Source organism: Xyrauchen texanus, chromosome 27 (genome assembly GCF_025860055.1).
Source record: "Xyrauchen texanus isolate HMW12.3.18 chromosome 27, RBS_HiC_50CHRs, whole genome shotgun sequence".
NCBI classification, from domain to species: Eukaryota; Metazoa; Chordata; class Actinopteri; order Cypriniformes; family Catostomidae; genus Xyrauchen; species Xyrauchen texanus.
Window position 1 is genome coordinate 14,447,581 of NC_068302.1, and position 22,820 is coordinate 14,470,400.

The 22,820-nt window shown below is 39.1% G+C and overlaps 1 protein-coding gene across 1 annotated transcript; it reads right to left on the reverse strand.

Annotated features, from left to right (window-relative positions):
• Positions 1-16,882: 16,882 nt before the first annotated feature.
• Positions 16,883-20,622, reverse strand: adra2b (adrenoceptor alpha 2B). The gene has a single exon (XM_052094473.1). The coding sequence runs from the start codon at positions 20,239-20,241 to the stop codon at positions 18,676-18,678; it is 1,566 nt and encodes a 521-aa protein (XP_051950433.1). The 5' UTR covers positions 20,242-20,622; the 3' UTR covers positions 16,883-18,675.
• Between the last annotated feature and the right edge of the window lie 2,198 nt (positions 20,623-22,820).

The window sequence follows — 22,820 nt, forward strand, 5'->3', positions numbered from 1 at the left end:
GGACAACCTGCATTTTCTCTGCATATTAAGCTGGGATAAGAGAAAGTATTTTAACATTGACAAAATTAAAGAGATTATTATAAGTTATTTCAAAAAGCATAATTTACACATTTACAAGAGAAATACACATCTCTCTAAATGCATACAAAATGGTTTGAGGGGGAAAGATTTGTAATTAACAGAATAACAAACCACCTGAAAACAGCATGACCTCATAAGCCATTCTCAAATAAATTGTGCTCTTGTGCTTTACAAATCCTTTGCTTATCATTGAATGGACATTTTGGAGATGACAGTGAGTGGGAAGCCCATTTGGAGATGGTAAAGATGACTCATATCAGCAATTCCAGAGGTACCATTGAAATGACAATATCACAGCCCCTTAACACACATTAATGGAAAGAATGTCAACATCATAAAGTAACCTTGCAATAAAGGACTCACATCATTTTGCATAGCCATAGAGCACATTATTGGCTACATTATTCTTTTTCTTTCTTTCTTTCTTTCTTTCTTTCTTTCTTTCTTTCTTTCTTTCTTTCTTTCTTTCTTTCTTTCTTTCTTTCTTTTCACTTCCCTTGTCTTATCTCTTTCACATATGTGAAAGCTTTTGTCTGTGTACACACACTAAACTATGTGGTTCTCTGCATGAGGTCTTCTCAAGCTGAACACCTCAGCGGTGACTCTCTTAGTTTCCATGGTTTCCTTTGTGCAAACATAATGTCCATCATGTTTGACTGGTATGACAGACCACTGTTTGGCAACACTCCTCGGCTAAACCTCCAAAGGTCACATAAATAAAAAAGAGAAGGATCAATAAAGTTGTGTTTACAGTATATGGAGAAACTTCAGTACTGAACTTTTTGAACTGACATACAGTATGTAATAAAGCAGACCTAATATCGATTACTGTCAAGAAAATTCACCCAAAAATGAAAATTCTGTAATTTACTCACCCTCATGCTGTTTCTTTCTTCTGTAGATCACAAATGGAGAAATTCTGAAGACTGTGTTGGTCGCTGTTTGCCATGCAATGATAATGAATGGGGACTTAAGCTTTCAAGTTGCAAAATGGATGCAAAAGCAATATGAAAGTCTCATAAAAATGGTCCATATGAAATGTGCACTGTATTCCAAGTCTTCTGAAACTACGTGATAGCTGTTACCAGTTTTATGGTGCTTTTGTACCCTTTTTTTGAAGGCTGAAATGTTCTGTCCCCATTCATTGTAACTGCATGGAAAAGAACTAACAGTACATTCTTTAAAATGTATTCTTTTGTTTTCCACAGAACACGTGATTGTAAGTAAATGAAAGTTTTCCTGTATGAAATGATGAATATTTTTCATTTTTGGGTGAAAATGCAAAAGCATGGTATTATACTGTTTTACTACAAAAGGCAGTACACAGAGAGCAGATTTGTCCTGTTAGCATTAGAATTCATCCATCAGTGTATTCTTTACAACAATAATGAATAAGTTAATGCAGCATACATTGTGTCCTTTAGGTCTTACATTTTTAAATGAAATTGTTAATGTTGAAATGTATTTGTAGATGGGAAAATCTTATTCAGCTGAATTTGAACTGACAAAACTGCAAGTATTTTCAAAGCGAGACATTTTCCATTGTCTTGCTTATTGTTTCAGTTCAGTGATGTGTTAGATGTTCTCAGTTGAATAAAAGCAAGTAATTTCAAAATTATTAAGTATACCTGAATGAGTAATCCTCAATTGATTTGGCAGCATAAATTCGAAGTTCAGAAAATTAAAGGTCAGAAAAACCCTCTGCAGTATATCACGCTGTGGCTTAATTATAGTTATCTGTCTTATGTAATGATAATATTACATATTTCATAAATCATTAGTAATTAATATCCTTTGCTGTTATTTTTAATTTTAACATTTTCTTTTTCTTTTGAATCCTTGTTCAAAAGGGGCCAATTAAGTATTACATTCATTCTGGGCCAATAACACTGCAATTAGCCACTCCTGTCCACCTCCACATGAGTTGTTGGCCAGGAACATTGTCTTCGGTGTTGCAAGTATCACTTGGATGCCTCTCCAGTTGCACACTCATTACTTGCTGTTGCAATCACTGAGGGAAATGTGGTAATTAGCAAACCTTTCATTTGGGCTCTTGGTAATAATATATCTTTTGACTGCAGCACGGTGACTTAGCAAAACGTAAATCACCATATAATTTCTCTGAGTGTTACTGTAAATCATCATAACAGATGTCGAACGAGTAGTCATCACTGCCTCAGGTTTGGGACTGTGATGCTCATTTGTGTTCCCAACTAACGTAGCATTTCTAATACCAGTATTTTTGTCTTGAAAGTATCTTGAGATGCAATTATTAAGACATTAACTTAAGAAAATGATTAAAGTAATTCCCTGAAACAACTCAACGACTTGTTTTCAGGAACTATATCTTAAATTAAGTTTATTTTTCTTATTCCAATGGCAAATGTATTTTTCTTCTTGTTTTAAGAATAAACCTCTCTAAATTTTGTTACGCTTTTTGTTTGAAAAAGAAATATATCTGTATAATATATCTTTATACCAGCAGGTGGTGACAAATTAAAGTCTTTTATGTTGTCAGTGAGTTACTGAATCATTGACTCAACCGATTCATAAATTTTGTATGAAATTTTTTTTAAGTTGTTCACCACTGGAACAATGGAAAAGAATGAGAACATTTGTTACGTTAACGATTATTTTAAAAACACAGAATAATTCACGGATGAATTGCCGCTGTTTCAAAATCAGAAAAGGAGAGTGGAATTGCTTTGGCTTCTTAGTTGTTGTATAAAAGCAATATCACAATGCAGTTGTTCTAAATATCAATAAGGCTATGATTAACTGGCTGAAGTTAATTTATCTTGTTTTAAGGATGTTTAAATATTTACAAGACAACAACAACAACAACAAAAATACTTTTGATTAGGAATATTATTATTTTCTTTTTTTGGCTGTGAGACCAGCATCCTTCTCATTCTGTACCACATCATAAAGAAAGGTATGTAAGCCAGGCCAGTGTTCTGGCTGGTCTGTGTGTGAGAGACTGTGTACCAGCACTTGATTAGTTAGAGGTGGTGTCTTGCATATCTTTAGCCTAGTTGGATGGGAAAAAGATGTTGTGGCATGCAGGAAGTACACTGCAAAAAAAGGCTGTAGTTTATTGACAAAAGACAAGCAGCTGAGCCTTGTTATTAGAGGGAAAACATGTCAGCTGTCCCTTGTGGGTGTGTCATGTAAGTTGAAGACAGTAGGTCCTCCCTTGAAACAAACAGTACACTGCAGCAGTTATCATTCTTCACACATGGTGTTCAACTGACCCTCACTTAGTACACCTTCCCCATGCAAACAAACCAACACCTTCCACCAGTTTATCAATCATTCAGCACTCTTTGTAATTGTCACAGCCAAACACCGGCTTCTTGTAGATGACGGCTGGTGTAGGTGGCATTCACCTTGTCTTTTTGTTCAGGACAAGGTGAATGCTAGTAGCTAGCCTCCTGAGACCCAAGAATAATTTCTATGCACATTTTCCATTTCTGTTTTTTATTTGTAATAGTAGCACTTAATAAAAATGCCAAAAAAATAGTTTTCCTAATAATTGATGTTCACATTTATTTGGACAGTGGGACTAAGTTGTGAAATTTTAAATAAAACCAAGCTATAGAAAGACCGATTTTTTTTTTATATCAAATTGTTTATTATGTTTCCAGGAGTGTAAGTTCTGGGGAAGACACGCAGGCTTGAGTGAAGTTTAAGATGCCATTTATTTGATAAATGTAAAACAGAAAGTAATGTCTCTTTCTTTGGTGTAGGCCCCGTCCGGCAGTCCGAGGGATTTGTACCCGGAACTGTCATGTCCTGCCGGAGATAGGAGGGAAGGGCGAGGAGCCTACCCCCGTGCAGGTCAGGGCTCAACTGGTGGTGATGGGGTGGTGGAGGTTGCCGTGTTAGCACACTGAAACAGCAATTTGATAGATTGTGAGCAGACTTATAAAGCAATGGCTTACATGCGATTGGCTAGGAATTACTCAGCTAATGATGTGATGTACAGCTGCTAGTCTTCCCGCTAGAACTACGCTGCGCTTCCATTTATTCATGTTTTTGAAACTTTACAGACATTACATCAGAAAATAGCATAAATACTGTAATTGTGATTCAAAGTAATGGGCAGAATCATCCAATCATTTCCATCCATGTTCAAATAAAATTAAACATAAATTCTGAATCTATGTACTGATTATCATTGTCCCATGTCTGCCAAACATCATCTGCTGCCTGAAACTGAACTTTTGACCGAATGTTAAAAGCTAATGCACTTGGCTGCATAGGAAAGCCATAGGATACTCCATTGCTCCCTAATAGGGAATAACATAACCTGTGTGTTGTCTGTATGCACTGCTCTCAGAAAAGTTTGAAATGCACTTTATGTTCAAAGCGGTATACAGCCTCTGAAAGCAACATTTTCCAGTTTTAGGATGAACCCACTGATTCACAATGTGATAATGCACAGTGAGTATAGGATATTTTAAGGAAAATGCTTATAAGCCTTTTGTACTCATACATGTTGATAGTGTGCCGTTTCATAATAAATCACTAAAATCTTTAAAATGACATGTCAGATGAAACTAGAGACTACTCTTTTGAATCAAACAGGTTTTAATGTAAAAACTTAATGAGGTTTCTTACTAGATGTAGTTTTGTTGCCGTTTCTCCCAAAGACAAACTCCATGTTTTTTTGTCACATGACTTGGTACGTCAAAAGTTGAACCCTTTAATGACAGCCTGGAGTCTCCTGAACTGGTATTCGTTGGTTTAAATTAAATAAAATTAACTTAAGAACAGCAAAAATGTAGTTTGCGCATGTGGACGTGGGGTCTCAGGAGGTTATAGATGGGTGTATCGATCTAAAGGTATCGATACTTATGATAATGATGTTATATAGAGAGGATCTATTTATTATATTTATTTTTAAGTAGTGATGTTATTAATCATTTACCATGACAATGAATGTGTTAAATAACTACAGTATATTAGCAAATAGTTACATAGATTTGGTCATTTACAAATTAGGTAAATTAATATAAAAAAAAGAATTACTTTAATACATACATACACACACACACACACACACACACACACACACATATATATATATATATATATTAGTGATGCGCCGAAATGGAAATTCTGGGCCGAAACCGAAAATTTAGTATGCACTTGGCCGAAAACCGAAAATGACTTTTCTTTTTAATACCTATTTTAAAATAGTTTTTTTTTTTTTTTTTAGATAATTGTATTAATATTATATGTTTTAATTAATTTCATGGATTTAATGTGATAAAAAAAATATTATAACAATATTAAATATATTATTCTTTATTCAGTTCTTTAACAATCAAATTTAACAGATATTTTATTTTTTTTACCAATTATCCAATAAATGTAACGTTCTAGAAAACTCTAATGATATGCAAAACAGGAGTCAAGTAATGAACTTAGCAGCTCTAGTATAGCATCTTGCAAATACAAAATGTTTAAATATGCTACACAGTCTTTTTAATGATAACAAAAGGCAAAACACAGAACGGCAGAGGGCCTCTATTCTGTTTATGTAAATGTATTTATACTTTAATATAAAATTATTGTGCAAAACAACAGTGCAAATCAGCAGTAATAGAACTAAAAACCAACCTCATCTGTAAACGACAGATGTAGCCTCAAGTGATGAACAAAGTTTTGCAGGGCTAAACCTATTTTAATGTAATTGCTATACACATAGAAAATCGGACTGCTTTCTATTTAATTAAAAGTGTCAGGTTTCTCTACAAGAACAAAAGTAGCTCAGCTTTCTGGCAGGAGAGATGGTTCCTCTTCTCATCAAGAACATGAGATGCTGCACTGAATAGTCTCTCTCTCTCTGTCTGTCTGTGCTGGTGCTTGGGCAGATAAATACCTGCGTGCAATCCACGCGAGCAACGGAAAGCGATCTTTGTTCATCCGGCAGTAGTCAAGAGGATTGTCTCGTTCGCGTAATATGATCGTGAAGTGATCGTCTGTGTTCCGCAACTGCTTTCGGGTCCTTGAATAACGTATAACGTGTGAAGAAGGGCACCCGGTGGACTTTCTGGTGCCCTCCTAGGGTAAGATGTTACCCTCGTTGGGAGTTGCGCATAGGGAGCGGCGGTACTGCTTTAAAGTATTTCCACACCGCCGACATCGGCCTTTGCTTGGTAGCGCCGTGATTATGATTAGATCAATCGAGAGTGAAACCTGAGCACTGAGAGGTGGGGAGGCATAAATATCGGCTCATATTTTTGGCCTTTTTTCTCTTTCGGCTAAAACAAAAATATATGTGGCATGGGGGGCGTGGTCATGTGATGAACTCTAGCTTCTGATGAACTCTGTAGTTCATTCATGACTCACCTGCTAGAAAAAACCGATGCCATAAACCAGTGCCTCTCTAATGATGCTGCAAATATTAGTTATCTGCCGAACCAATCTGGACAGTCCCTGTCTCACTTTTCTCTGACTACTCCTTTTTCTGTCTCTGAGTTAATCTTGAAATCCAACCCTTCATCTTGTCGTCTTGACCCTGCTCCTACTCCTCTTCTGAAACTCTGCCATTCAGTTATTTCTGCACCTATTTCTCACTTCATCAATGCATCTCTTACCTCTGCCTCATTCCCTCTGCCACTCAAAACTGCTGCTGTTACCCCTGTTCTCAAAAACCCAACATTGATCCCTCAGTATTATCTAACTATCGTCCTATTTCAAATCTACCCTTCATAGCTAAATTACTAGAAAGTACTGTTGCCTCCCAGCTTCAGTCTTTTCTAGTCGAAAATAATCTTTTTGATCCTCTTCAATCTGGTTTTCGCCCTCTACATAGTACTGAAACTGCACTAGTTAAGGTACTCAATGATTTGCTTCTCTCTGGTGACTCTGGTTCTCTGTCTATGCTCCTGCTGCTGGACCTCAGCTCTGCCTTCGATACTGTCTCCCATCAACTACTCATTTCTCGTCTTTTGGATGTGGGTATTTCTGGTGCTGCTCTTTCTTGGTTTTCTTCTCTCTGATAGACAGTTCTACATTTCAGTTCAAGATTTTCACTCACCTACTGTCCCCCTGAAGCAAGGTGTCCCACAGGGATCCGTTTTAGGGCCATTACTATTCATAATTTATATAATACCTCTTGGTCAGATCCTTCGCCGTCATGGTTTTAATTATCATTTTTACGCTGACGACATTCAATTATATACTACCTGTACATCGACTCTATCTATCACAACTGACAAAATCTCTGCTTGTGTGCATGAAATAAAAGATTGGCTTCATTCAAATTTTTTAAAACTTAACATGGACAAACCTGAGATTATTTTTACCGGACCTCCGTCACTCACTAACAAAATTCCTACTAACTTCACCTCGCGAGTTTGCTGGCTCTCACATCAAACCATCTAGTACTGTTAAAAGTCTTGGTGTATTCTTTGACTCCTCTCTATCTTTCCATTCTCACATTAATTCTATCACTAAATCAGCATTCTTTCATCTACGTCGCATCGCTCAGCTCCGTCCCTTCATCAGTATCTCAGGCGCTGAAACTGTCATCCATGCATTTATCACATCACGTCTCGATTATTGCAATGCACTTTTTATTGGCCTTCCTGCTAGCTCCATTTCCAAATTGCAATACATTCAAAACTCTGCTGCCAGAATACTCACCCACACCAAGCGTTCTGCACATATCACCCCAATTTTGCATGATCTTCACTGGCTTCCTGTGGTTTACCGTATCAAATTCAAAATTCTCCTTCTCACTTTTAAATCTCTGCACGGCTTGGCTCCCTCCTATCTCTGTAATCTGCTTCACCCCTACGCACCGACTTGCTCTCTACGATCCTCCGACTCTAGCCTTCTCGTCAGTCCCTCGGCATCACCTTGTTTCGATGGGGGCAGATCATTCAGTGTTGTAGCACCCAAAATATGGAACTCTCTACCCCGATCACTCTGTTCTGTTAACACTATCTCTGAATTCAAATCCATGCTCAAAACTCACTTTTTTGCTGAATGTTATAACTCTTAAGTTGTACTGTTTTTTTTTTTTTTTCCGCTGGGTGCTGTCCCATCTACCTAACCTTCTCATTTTCTGTACCTTCACTGTTATCTACCTGCTGTTGTTTTGTCTGCTGTCTTTGTCCTCTGCCTTTATTGTTGCTTGTCTATTGTAAAGCGTCCTTGAGCTCTGGAAAGGCGCTATATAAATAAAACTTATTATTATTATTATTATTATGTGTCGGTCTGCGGGAGAGAGAGAGAGTGATAAGGCTCATGACCTGGTTTATAATGATCTCAAACAGCTGTCTCTCATTATAGTGATGGCAGAGGGAGACTTAAAAGGCATGCCAGAGCAATGGAGAGAGAGAGTGACCTACAAGCATGAGCATCCACGACTGCTTTCCTGTGGTAATAACTTTTTTTTTTTTGACAGTCACTGTTGATTGTGAAACTGAAAATGAAAAGACTGACTTTTCTGTCTCCTGACTCCTCCATTGCCTGAACTAAGTGCTTTGCCTCAGTGGTGCTGAGGACCCGGCTTTGGAGGAAAACATTTCCATGGAGTCTTCACTGCTGGGCGAAGTCTTCAAGACCCTCAACAGTATCAAGCAGTCACAATACCATGCCCTCATGGAGGTACGCCAGCCCATCTGTTACCCCTGCTCTCCAGGGAGATGCAGCTGGTGGCACAACAAGGAAGGCCATCCAGCAACGGGTTGGTTAGACCCCGGAGCAGAGTCGGCAGCTCTTCCGCTTGTTGAGATTCGGGAAGGATGGCCGCCCATTCACAATTGCGCAGCAGCTCCGTGACGCATGCCGGAAATGGTTACTGGTGGGGGAAGTCATCAATCTGATGGTACTGGAGCAGTTCATCTTCCATCTTCCCCGAGGCATGTCTGAGTGGGTCCAGTGCCACCAACCGGTGTCACTGGAGGAAGCCGTCCAGTTGGCAGAGGACTACATGCCGGCATTCCCAGGAGGCGGCGAAGCAGTTTCTTCTCTCTCTTCTCTCTTTCCACACCCTGTGCCTCACATTCCCTTCCCACCCGTTCCCATCACTCCCGCCCAGTTCCGGCTCCTCGGAGGTGGGGAGCCCCACCCAAACCCCGCCCCCAGTCCAGAGGACCATTCCCCTTGTCTGTCACTCCTACCCCCATCTCCCTCCGCTATCCCCTCCAGGTTGGCGAGACCACCCCTAAAAGTGCAGAAGAAAGACCTGGGCCTGTCTCCTGAAGCTGCGGGGAAACCGGACACAGCCAGGAGCGGTGTCCAGTAATGGAGGTGGGGACACTGATCCGGATACCTGACGCTCCACAGGCTGCACGACACAGTGGGTGGCTGGAGTGGCGTTCCTCCCGAGGAAGGAAAGCCGCGACCACAACGTAGCCATGGTCATGTTCTCGCAATGAGAACATGAGCCATCCACAAACGCTGCCTCGGTGTGATCGCTGCCCAGACACATGAGACAGCGGCTGTGGCCGTCAGGAGCGGAGAGCACTCTACCGCATCCAGGAACTACACAGGGGCGGAAGGGCATCTATATAAAGACGTGTCCTGAAAAGGACGTTCAATGCCAGCTGTGTATAATGCTCTTTTAGAGAAAATAACTCTTTTAGAGAAATAACTCTTTTAACTGCGCTGTCGAAGTGCCCAGGGGCAAAGCTGCACTGCCGTGCAGAGAAGGAGAAAGCCTCTGATGTGCGCCATAGATAAAACAGTAATCGCTCAGAGATAGGAGGAACAGTGTGTGACTCGCAGCTTGCTGTATACACAACCGGTCGGCTCCGAAGAAAATTTCTGAATGAAACAGATGCATTTCCCTCCCTTTATACCCGTATGTCCGGGGGCGGACAAGTTTTCTGTCCACTCAGATCTGCACTTTGAGAGTGAACTCTTCCATCTATCCAACACATGGATTAGTCATCCTGACAGACTGAGGACATTTTACAGATAATCAATTTAAAGACTTTTACATCCATCAGTCCTGTGACATGCATATATTACACTGCTCTCTATTCTATTTGGCTCCCTGCACAATCCCTCTCTTCTGTTATATTCCATTTCGCCTCTGTTCTGACTCTGAGCTTCCGTCTCAGGTTCCAGCATTCTGTCCATCTCTGTCTATTCTTCATCCCAGTTTTTTGTTCTCATCTGTCCAGCCTCTTATCTCTCCATCTGTCTCTTTGGTCTTTACTCTCTTTGAATCCGATGAACTTTTTAACAGTGCTTTCCCCTAATTGCCTCATCCTTTGATTAAGATGCACTTGCAGGCCCTCCCTGCTTGTGCTGTCCTCAACCAACATTTTTTAAATTGTATAACGGCATAAATATTAATGCGTGACTCTTCTTGAGTGAGTGCATGTTAGAATCAGGCTTCTTGTAAATGTTTACAGCAATCTGGTCTACTTTGGCTTTGATTCAGGCCCTTCAAGCTACTGTTCAAGCTTTCCAGAGTCACTGCTAAAAATGTAAACACGGAAATGCAGAAAATTTAGATGTTTTGCCAACAGTTTTGCCTTGTCACTGCCAACAATTTGTCTTAGAAGAATTCAAATGTGACAATCAGTCACACTGCTCTAAGCTGTATTGCAAATATGCTCCTGTTTGAATATGTTGAACTCTGCGTGGCAGTTTATCTACTACACTGGTCATTTTTGTCTTGACTTGATACTTCTTTGACAGTGACTTTTAAGTGTTCTTCACAATTAATTGACTCTTATAATGATAAACTGCAATGTTTGACTCTCACAAAATATGTACTTTTTCCTCATTTAGTCAATACAGCAGCTGCCAATACTTAAATGCTAATTTACACCCCTGTAGCTTTAATGAAAGGGTAATCATCCCTCATTTTCAACATTTAAAAAAAAAAAAAGTAAATTTTTATGACAAGTGAATCACCCATCAACATTTGCAAATCCTGAACTGCAGGAACCGCATTTTTCTTGCAGATTGAAAAGACACTATTGGGGCTGAGTGGTGTCCTAAAAGAGCTATCCTCAGTGGATTATGATACAGTTGTTAGACTTGATGATATGTGGTACGTGATGAGGCTGTGACTGAACACACTTTGTACATCCTGTTTGATTGTTCATGCCAAAAACAAACATCCTCTTCTCCCGTCCATTCCCAGCCATGGTCCTACTAATCCATTTTAAATTTTTATAATGTACTTTGCTCACCCAAACACATATAAACATTCAAGAATATCCATAGATTAGAATTTGTGTCAGGGGGAAGCCTGCAGGAGAAAGGACATATTGCGGGTTCAGTCATTTCAATTTCATATAAGGTGTTTTTTTTGTTAAGATCTATGGTTTGAAATGCTAAATGGATTATCTTTCATTTATAGAATCCTATGGGAATTTCAGATTTTCAAAGACACTTCTATGGGTTCTGTGATATGTATTTGTCTGTGTGGGTGCATCTAATGTTTTTTTTTTCTTTCTTTTTATTTTTTGTATACAATGGCATCCTTTGAGATTATTGCAGTGGAAAGTCAGTTACAGAGAGGGAATTCCTAAGAGGAAGTTTAAAAATATTTTAAAGTTATCCTTTGAGATGTACTACATTTGTCTTAAAGTAACTTCTTTACACACTTTGTCAGACATTATGAAGGACATGTACAGGTGAAACTCGAAAAATTAGAATATCGTGCAAAAGTTCATTAATTTCAGTAATTCAACTTAAAAGGTGAAACTAATATATTATATAGACTCATTACAAGCAAAGTAAGATATTTCAAGCCTTTATTTGATATAATTTTGATGATTATGGCTTACAGCTTATGAAAACCCCAAATTCAGAATCTCAGAAAATTAGAATATTGTGAAAAGGTTCAGTATTGTAGGCTCAAAGTGTCACACTCTAATCAGCTAAACACCTGCAAAGGGTTCCTGAGCCTTTAAATGGTCTCTCAGTCTGGTTCAGTTGAATTCACAATCATGGGGAAGACTGCTGACCTGACAGTTGTGCAGAAAACCATCATTGACACCCTCCACAAGGAGGGAAAGCCTCAAAAGGTAATTGCAAAAGAAGTTGGATGTTCTCAAAGTGCTGTATCAAAGCACATTAATAGAAAGTTAAGTGGAAGGGAAAAGTGTGGAAGAAAAAGGTGCACAAGCAGCAGGGATGACCGTAGCCTGGAGAGGATTGTCAGGAAAAGGCCATTCAAATGTGTGGGGAGCTTCACAAGGAGTGGACTGAGGCTGGAGTTACTGCATCAAGAGCCACCACACACAGACGGGTCCTGGATATGGGCTTCAAATGTCAAACGTCTTACCTGGGCTAAAGAAAAAAAGAACTGGTCTGTTGCTCAGTGGTCCAAAGTCCTCTTTTCTGATGAGAGCAAATTTTGCATCTCATTTGGAAACCAAGGTCCCAGAGTCTGGAGGAAGAATGGAGAGGCACACAATCCAAGATGCTTGAAGTCCAGTGTGAAGTTTCCACAGTCTGTGTTGGTTTGGGGAGCCATGTCATCGGCTGGTGTTGGTCCACTGTGCTTTATTAAGTCCAGAGTCAACGCAGCCGTCTACCGGGACATTTTAGAGCACTTCATGCTTCCTTCAGCAGACAAGCTTTATGGGGATGCTGACTTCATTTTCCAGCAGGACTTGGCACCTGCCAACACTGCCAAAAGTACCAAAACCTGGTTCAATGACCATGGTATTACTGTGCTTGATTGGCCAGCAAACTCGCCTGACCTGAACCCCATAGAGAATCTATGGGGCATTGCCAAGAGAAAGATGAGAGACATGAGACCAAACAATGCAGAAGAGCTGAAGGCCGCTATTGAAGCATCTTGGTCTTCCATAACACCTCAGCAGTGCCACAGGCTGATAGCATCCATGTCACGCCGCATTGAGGCAGTAATTAATGCAAAAGGGGCCCAAACCAAGTACTGAGTACATATGCATGATTATACTTTTCAGAGGGCCGACATTTCTGTATTTAAAATCCTTTTTTTATTGATTTCATGTAATATTCTAATTTTCTGAGATTCTAAATTTGGGGTTTTCATAAGCTGTAAGCCATAATCATCAAAATTATATCAAATAAAGGCTTGAAATATCTTACTTTGCTTGTAATGAGTCTATATAATATATTAGTTTCACCTTTTAAGTTGAATTACTGAAATTAATGAACTTTTGCACGATATTCTAATTTTTCGAGTTTCACCTGTATGTATAATGCTAACATATTAGATCTCTGAAAATACTGCTGGTTTCTATAAAGGTGTATAACATCACGGGCCTGGGTAGCTCAGCGAGTAAAGACGCTGGCTACCACCCCTGGAGTTGCGAGTTCGATTTCAGGGTGTGCTGAGTGACTCCAGCCAGGTCTCCTAAGCAACCAAATTGGCCCGGTTGCTAGGGAGGGTAGAGTCACATGGGCAACCTCCTCATGGTCGCTATAATGTGGTTCTCGCTCTCAGTGGGGCTTGTTATCAGTTGTGCATGGATGCTGTGGTGAATAGTTTGAAGCCTCCACATGCATTATGCCTCCATGGTAACACACTCAACAAGCCACGTGATAAGATGCACGGAGAGATGGTCTCAGACACAGGCAACTGAGATTTGTCCTCCACTATCCAGATTGAGGCGAGTCACTACACCACCACAAGGACTTAGAGTGCATTGGGAATTGGGCATTCCAAATTGGGGAGAAAAGGGTAGAAAAAAAAGATGTATAACAACCTGTTAATGCATTAGGAAGTAAAGTCATTACATATTTTATCTACTGGAGTCTTTCCTTGCAAATCATTATGGAAGGTTTAAACCATAAAGGTTTTTAGCAGATCTTTATGTTATTGTTGTTATATTTTTTCATTGTTAATAGAAAGTTATTTAGTTTGTTGCTTGATGCATTTCTTAATGTTGTACTTTCAAATGAGTCACATTTAATATACTTTGTCTTTTATATCCTTTTTTTAGGGTTGTGTGTTCTTAAATTGAGCAAATTATGCAAAGCTCTAAACTGTTTTTTTGGGACGTTTACCTTTTCTTTGATTCTGTTGCATCACCTTAAAAATCTTTACATTGTCTCAAATACATAACTGGATTCCAAGAATAGTTCATAAACTTTAGTTTACATGAACATGTTTACTTGTCTCTTAACAGCTCCCCTGTACTGCGAGCCATACTACCTCACTAATTAGACTTGGGGGATGTAGATCCCAAATGTTCTCAAACTTTTTACTTCTCACATTAACCCTTGAATCCATATGTGACTGAAATGCACATTTTAAAAAAAAAATGGTTATAGTTCCATGTTTAATTATAAACTGAAAAAAAAGGAAAGCAGCCTTATGGAAAATACTAAAACCTGTACACTTCAAATAAACCTAATAAATTTATGTTTGAGATGAGAACATAATTATAGGCTGTAAAGTCCATGTGATATTCATCACAGTCATCAAAAAGTGATATGATCATATTGCTATGAAATGATCGGATGATTTATACTTTTAAAGGATGGTGTCCACTCAACGTGATTTTTACTGCATGCTAAATTAACTTATAGCTAATGAAACACAGTTCGATAGCATTTGGTTTCAACTCAAATTTAATTGTGTACAATCCATCTATTTTCACTTAATTCAATTGTATTGGGACTATCTGAATATTATTTGTTGCAACGATGTATTGATGAAACCAGGCAGGGGATTTCCCATTTCAAGCATGCTTTGCATGGGACTGGATTGGGAGAGTACATTTTAATAGGTGTTTTAATTTTAATATATTTCTATACAAAATTAATCAGGTATTTAATGTTCTGTTATGTTGGAATTTAGAGGAGTTTCTTTCCTGCTCAATATTTGGAGGTGACCATTGTGTAGAAAAGTGGAGTTTATGGTTAGGTCGAGGTTGGGCACATTACTAAATGAAATCAGTTTGAATATCTTTACAACTGACACAAATATGGATGAATTATCAGTGTAATGTTTGATTGGGGACCTGTAAATTCTCAGCAGCCCAATACTCGTAATACTGTACAAAAGGTTCAATATTTGAGTTATTGAGTTATTTGAACCTATCAAATTGAGTTAACTCAATTCATTTAGGATTTCGCTGTTCAAAGTATTTGAGTGGAGCTAACATTTGAAATTTCAGAATCACAGAAACTCATTTTCATTGTGTGGAACCAATGTCCACAATTGAATTAAGTAAACCAACACATTGTTTTATTCAGGGAACCATAATAAACATATGGGTCACATGTGCACTGTAGGGGTAAGTGATGCAAATTCTCTTATAATTTAAAAAATATTCTAAACTAACTAAATGTTAAAATAGTCAGTTCACATCATCAAAGACACCTTAATTGAGGAATACCTGGAAAGTCAGATGAAAAGAACACCATGTAAAAATGTGTGTAAATATTGGACGACTGGGTCATTATGACCATTTGCATTTTAAATCTCATCCATCCATCCATCCATCGTCAACCGCTTATCCTGTGTACAGGGTCGCGGGGGGCTGGAGCCTATCCCAGCTAACATTGGGCGAAAGGCGGGGGACACCCTGGACAGGTCGCCAGTCATTTTAAATCTCATGCCTGTTGTATTTTTCGGACTTTTACCAACTTAATTCCATTTTATTTTTTAATCGAAAGACTACAATCTTCTTAGCAGACATCTTGACGCTTTGGGAAATATGTTAATTTCACTGCCAGGAATGACGTTTCCATATTTGTAGATGAACGAGTTCAATTTCTCTGCTAGTCACAGCAAAGCAATCAAGGGTTTAAGGCTCTGCCAGAGCAAGACCCTGGATAGATGCTTAAGGAATAGGCCGAGCTACTCAATCGCACACAATTATTTACACACTTCATAGGAAGAGATCATCAATTATTAAATGCAGCATCTTTCTGCAATTACCAGAAATAAATCTCCTTTCTTGTTTGAGTTCTGAGCCAAGAGTCTGGCTCTTACTCTTTAAAAAGCACATAATATTCAGATTTTTTTTTGCCAATTTTCCACTTCACCATTTTTAAAGTGCTGTTTTGATAAAACTAAATGCAATTAAAACCAAAGCAGCTGGACCTCAGTATTAAACTCAGTGCAATATTAATCCCCAATTCTGTGATTGAATTGTGTTCAGAAGCATCACCAATCTTAATGTAATCATGCTTGTGAATATTAATTTTTTTAAAAGGATTTGAAGGGTGTCAAATTGACCTTAAGGGAGACTCTGAGATTATCCAACCATATCAACATCCATCTGTCAAAGTGCCAATTTGTCCCACAGCTTATTCATATTCCGAAGATCAAAACATTGGCTCTGGGCCTTTTGAATACAAATGTTTAGAACCTTTGCTCTCTTAATCAATAGTATCTTGTTTGTATCTGCAGAATATATTTGCATCATAATCTGAATCACAGTAAATATGGAAAGTATGGTTAGTTGTTGCTAGAAAATCAGTACATCAAGAATGTGATAAAATTCAATTTTGCAAATAAGCTGAATTATTTATACTTGACAAAAACAAGTATAAGGACAACAGAAGAGGAACATTAGTAGAGGGGAAACAAATCATTTCAGAATGTTCAATACTATGTCCCATGATATATATCGAGGAGAGAAAAAAGTCTTTTGTGCTACTTAAAGCTCAACAGTTATGCTCTCTCAAACAGCAATGAGTCAGATGGCACACACAGCTCAACGGTTTTATTTTTAAAGAGTGGTGGAAAACCAACAGCACTATACTGGAGAAAGAGAAGTAAATCGCAAAGCTTTGGAGAATGTAGCCCAAATGCAACATCCTGAAAAAAAATGTACAGTAGTTTAATTATTATAATTTTTTTGTAACTAAAACTGAACTCCTCAAATATTTGTTTTCCCCATGGAAGAAAATAAAGGGGAAAATATTTATTAAGGGGGAACAACAGGAAATAGCGATATAAATAAATACAAAATAGTTCACAAACCCAGGATAATTTACAGCTTTCAGCTTATATTTGACATATTTCTTTATTTTCTCTAAACTCAAAATGATCCGTTCAAAATGAACTACAATCTCAGCATAAAAAAACATTATTTTAGAAAAGGAAAAGTGGCCATGTACCCAAACTATTTTATTGTTGGTTTAAAAAGATACTAAATAGGTTTAGCAGCAAAACATGTAAAAGCAATGGCACAAGAAGAAGCTGAATCAAAAGCACTGGCATAAGACAGCAGAAATTGAATACAGCCACATTTATAACAAAGATACACATATAATTCAATTGGTGCCAATGGAAGCACACACCATCACTCGCGTAAAAACAAAAACCTCCACATAGCAACATATGCAAACCCAATCTCACATATGCAAACATACATCCGACACATCACATTTCCATTCAGTGTTTGCTTTGTGCGCACGCACACACACACACTCACACACAAACGATCATCCGCAAAAAGACAATGAACAAAGAAATAGAAAGCATAATTGCAATCAGCCCTTAGTCCCAAAGTATCACCCTGCTGAATGATCAGACATTTAGGGTGCAGTAGATCAGTATAGACCAACACATTTTCAGTTGTTTGTTTATACAAAGAAAAGTGCTGAACCAGAAGTCAGAAAGGGCACCTCCAAAACCAGTCCAAGAAATTAGGAGGTATTTGACAAAGTCATCAAAGTATATAGAGGATGCATTTTGATGATGCAAAATGTCAGGATTAGGGGAAAGATTAAAAAAGACATTTGCCCTAATATGTATCAAATGTTTCTATGGTAAACATGTTACTGTATTGACATTTCTTGAAGCCATTGTATCCAACTTCAACACATCAGTAACCAGTCCAAACCTTTGTGAGATAATCCAGTGGAAAGAGACAGACAGGCTTTCTCTCATCCATGACAGGTGTTCTGTATTCACAGAGTATCACAGGAGCAGAAGACATGGGCATGGCAGAGAATCTCCCCTATGGTCCTGCACTTGAGGGATCTGTATCTAAGCTTTAATGTTTTATTGGAAAAACCTACATCAGCTCATTTAATACACATCGCCCTTGGCAAAAGGTTTCACAAGAGCATTTTTGTGCACTCACTTTTTTGTTCATCAGAAATAATAATGTATAGGCATAAGACAGACTAATCAGTATGGGAAGTGTCACTTTTATAAGCTCTGAGTAAAGACTGAAGGGAATTTGAACAGTTTATTTCTGGTTGTATTAAAATACCTACAGAAGTTCATGTTTGCATTATCCCCAAGGCATGGTATTCTTAGAATGGCAAGATAACAAAAACACAGCAACCTTCTTGCGCTCCATACACTGTACCTTGTCTTTGCAGGTGCGCCATAGTTTTAATAAATTCTTGTTTTCAGTCATGATTTGTCTATGCATTCCCTCTCCCTCCCTCTGAAGTAAATATTTTTGGATGAGCCCCATTTAGTAGCATGAGTCCAGGAATCCCAAGCCTGAGGCAGTCACCTGGTCCAAAAAATAGTCATGTAAGTGTAGCATGGTGTCCTTGGTTAACCAGGCAGCACAAAAAGCCCTTCATTTACATTGCAACAGCACTGTTATAGTGCAGTTTTTAGTCTTTCTCTCTAGTCCATGTTTGGAATAGATTTATATTTGTTATTTGAGAAGCCAAGCCACCGTAATAACCTTAGAAGAATGTGCCTTTGGTGCTGTTGCAAAGGATTTTTTTGAAGGCTCTACGGAAGTCTTTGTTGAAGATGGTGTAAATGACTGGGTTAAGGCAGCTGTTGCAGTAGCCGATCCAGAAGAAGAATTTAAAGAGGGGCTCTGGGAGAGCACAGGTTTCTGGGCACACAGCCTGTAGACTATACGAGAAGAAGAAAGGAAACCAGCAGATGACAAAGACACCAATCACCACTGCTAGCACGAAGGTGAAGCGCTTCTCTCGATTCACCATGGCTTTGCGACGTGTAGAGTTAGGTGTTCCATCCTGCTTTGCCTTCTGAGTCACCAGCTTTACCCCTTTTGCTGTGGCAATCATCTCTCTGTATTTCTGGATTGTGGCAGGAGAGTGGTTGCCACTCGGGGTTACACTGGGGGTGCAAGGGACATCTACCCCCCTACCACCTTGCTCTGTGTCTGAGTCAGAGCTCATGCTTTCTTCATTATTGTTGTCTGCCTGTTTATTGGTCCTCTTTTCCTTTTTCCCATCTTTGGCTTTCTTAGGAACCATTTCAGATGAATTGGAAGGAGATAGAGAAAGGGAGGTGCATTGAGGAGAATATGGAGTGGTTGGTGTAGGGGCTGTTGAAGGGGGTTGTAGAAGGTTGTTTGCGATTGGGGCACCTGCAAGCTGCATGTTACCAAGCTGAGCAGAGTCCACTTTGGTCACAGCGAGAGTGGGAGGCCTGGGCAATGTAGGGTTTTTCTGCCGGGTAGCAGGCATTTCCTCTCCTCTCCCATTTTGCAGACCCTCAGGGTGGGTCTTGTGCTGAGGGGTGGTGGCGTTGGCAGTGACCTCTTTTCGGGGCTCCCCTGGTGGACAACGAGTGCGCTGTTTGGCGATCTGGTAGATCCGCATATAGACTAAGATCATAATCAGGCAAGGAGCAAAGAAGGAACCAATAGTAGAGTACAGGATGTACCAACGCTCATCATTGAGTTGGCACTGTGGTCCCCCATCTGAATCCCCCCCACCTTTATTCTTGTTCATGGAGAGCAAGGGTGGGAAGGAGATGACTGCTGAGATCAACCATACCACCAAAATGGCACATTTGATGCGTTTGTGCGTCCGCTTTGCACTGTATGTAACGGCACGTGAGATAGACATGTAGCGGTCTAGGCTTATGGCGCACAGGTGTACTATAGAAGAAGTGCAGAATAACACATCCAACGCCAGGTAAATCTCACACCACACGGAGCGGAAATACCAGTAGCCCATCAGTTCATTGGCCAGCGAAAATGGAATGATCAAGGTGGCCACCAAGATGTCTGCAGCTGCAAGAGAGACCAAGAAGAGATTCTGTGGTCCTCTAAGCGAGCGGCTGGTTAAAACAGCAATGATGACTAGAATATTGCCCACAATTGTAAAAACAATCATCAAGGTGATGGCCGTTGCAAAGGCTGCTGTGGCTTCTGGAGTGTAGGGGGAGAGTTTGAGGATGCTCTGGTTACAAATTGGTGAAGACGTGCCTCCGGTGCCATTGATGTGATGGCCAGGCAGACCCGCACCAGCAGAGCAAGCACTTTCCATGACTGGCTACTATGCACTGCTACTATGGGTGGACTAATGTTCTAAACCACAATCCTACTTTGGGGCAGATTTTGATTCAGTATTTATTTTTTATTTTTTTCCAAGATATTTTGTTTAGACTAAATAAAATCCTTTTAATTATAAACGAGCTAGGCTAGTTCCCAAACTATTATTTTTGCCATTGCTTCTTTCACATCTCCACAATGCTTCTCAAGTCACATTTAACTGAGGAAGAACGTCATTTGAGTTCTGCAGTTATGAAATCACAATTGAAATGTGTTACATTCTACTTACTATTCTATCACTAAATTATAATTTAGGTACTGCAGCTAAATTCTGAAATTCAGAATGTTCTCAGAGATTTAGAAAAGAAATTGCCAGTGGGAATAAAACTGTCAAGAACTAAAGTAAAATTAAGACAGTGCGACAGAAGCTATAGTAACATGGTTACTCTGATTTATTAATTGCAGGTAGGCCAATGTAAACTGTGCAATATTATATAGACTAATTCTATAAATTATTTGCACAATAATTATTAATTGTTAACATTTTAAATAGCCTATTCATAAAATTCCAATTCCGAAAAAAACCTAATATGATTTCTGAACAAGAGTTTTAAAACCATTTTTTTGTTGTTACGTTTAAATCTCAGTTACCCAGATGCACAATCTTCCACTGTGTGCGATGCTTTATATAAAACTCACGAGAGCGCGCAGCAGCGAGTGCCAATTTGCCCTCACAGTTTTCACAAGTTTCAAGAAGAAATTAAGCACATCATTTTGCTCTTTCTGTGGCTGTTAAACACTTCATGTCGTTGTTCATCACAAACTGAAAACTCACAAAATGTTGCGTCGTCGTTACATTCCTGAGAGGAGAAAGTCGGCTATATAAAGAATTAGCGTTACGCCGAACCCATTTGTCGGGTGAGTCCAAGCACTTAAAAGTAGTGTAATGTTTGAAAGCAGTAAAGTGTTATCCTTCTCCCCCTGTGTTGCCGTTTTAGTCACAGTATCTCACTCAGCGCAGCTTGCTCCAAGTTGAATGCCTCCGACGTGCCTCGCGGATTACCTCAGTGACAGCTGTAGCGGTGGGCTCGCGCGAGCCGCTCTGGCTTCATATCAGCGCAGCGGTTCTCCTCAGTACCCGAGAATAAGTGATGTCATGACGGGCGTCATGAAGCGAACCCTTCCCTCCCACTCAGTAGCCTGACCTATCCTAATGCTCTATTGTCAAGCATAAAACAAATAAATGCTTAAGTTAGATGTAGCCTACTGGTGATCTCAGAGAATTAAGAAAGTCAGCAATTCATCATCTTGTGTCCAGAATGGTTGAAAGGAATGATTTTGATTAAATGACACTGACGTGATAAAGAGTGTAGAATTAATTGCATTATATATTCATGTTGAGTGTACATAAACCTACAAGACGACCACAATTAGGCTATAGTCTAATTAAATGACATTATTGTTATAATTTTTTTAAGGTTTTCAGGGAATAAAGTAGGGGGTTAAGTACCCAAAACTGCAGAGCACCATTTGCTATTGTGACAGTTACGCACATGACTCTCTCAAATGAAGCAAATGAAAAATAAATAAACTATAACAATGGTGGAGACCTTGTGCCGTTCAAACATATAAAACATGTAAAACTTTCATCACATATTGCACTCTCGTGCGTAAAAGGACCGATCGGAGCGATTAAACTCTTCCTCCGCACCATATTCGCGCGTGATTTCATACAGATCAAGTGGTTTAATGCTCACTTCAGCTGATACAGAGAAACATATTCTCAATCGCAATGTATAGCCCCTTCAAACGTAGGCCTATCCATTAAGATCAGAGTGTTTCTGTGTCGTGAAAGATCTTACCGTCGTGATTTTAGCATTGAACATATATCGCGATTGATATTATCAAAATGCAGCTGGGAAAAAAATCATACTGAACAACTAAATAAATGGAAGATAACTGTTTCATATAGAGAGCTCTAGTAAACTGTTCACTTAGAGAAACATGTATCTTTTTGTAATGATAGACAGACAGAAAGACAGACAGATAGGCAGGCAGATAGATAGATAGACAGACAAACAGACAGACAGATAGATAGACAGATATATAATATAGACAGACAGACAGACGGATAGATAGATAGATAGATAGACAGACAGACAGACAGACAGACAGACAGACATATAGTTGACCCATTTCAGATGTCGGCAGATCCTTAACTTGAGTTTATTAAGCCCATCAATATCTGTGTGCCTGCTATGACTTGTATGTCACAAGCTATTTTATGTCAGATAAGTCTATACTGTAAGTTGTACTGTAAATATCCTTGTGTGCAAGATTGGCTACTTGTGAAGACATATTCAGCTCTTCTCACTAAGTAAAAAGGCTCCTAAATCATTTAAAGTTTTGCTTTAAACCTATTTTAGGGTAAACGTTAGGGTATAGAAAATTTCTGTACCTCCGTATAAAAACCATTGCATCTCACTTATATGGTGAAATATATATGGTGTGTGTGTGTGTGTGTGTGTGTGTGTGTGTGTGTGTGTGTGTGTGTGTGTGTGTGTGTGTGTGTGT

What these genes read in the sequence shown, in the direction of transcription:
- adra2b (XM_052094473.1), bottom strand. Translation starts at nt 20,241, where the DNA reads ATGGAAAGTGCTTGCTCTGCTGGTGCGGGTCTGCCTGGCCATCACATC.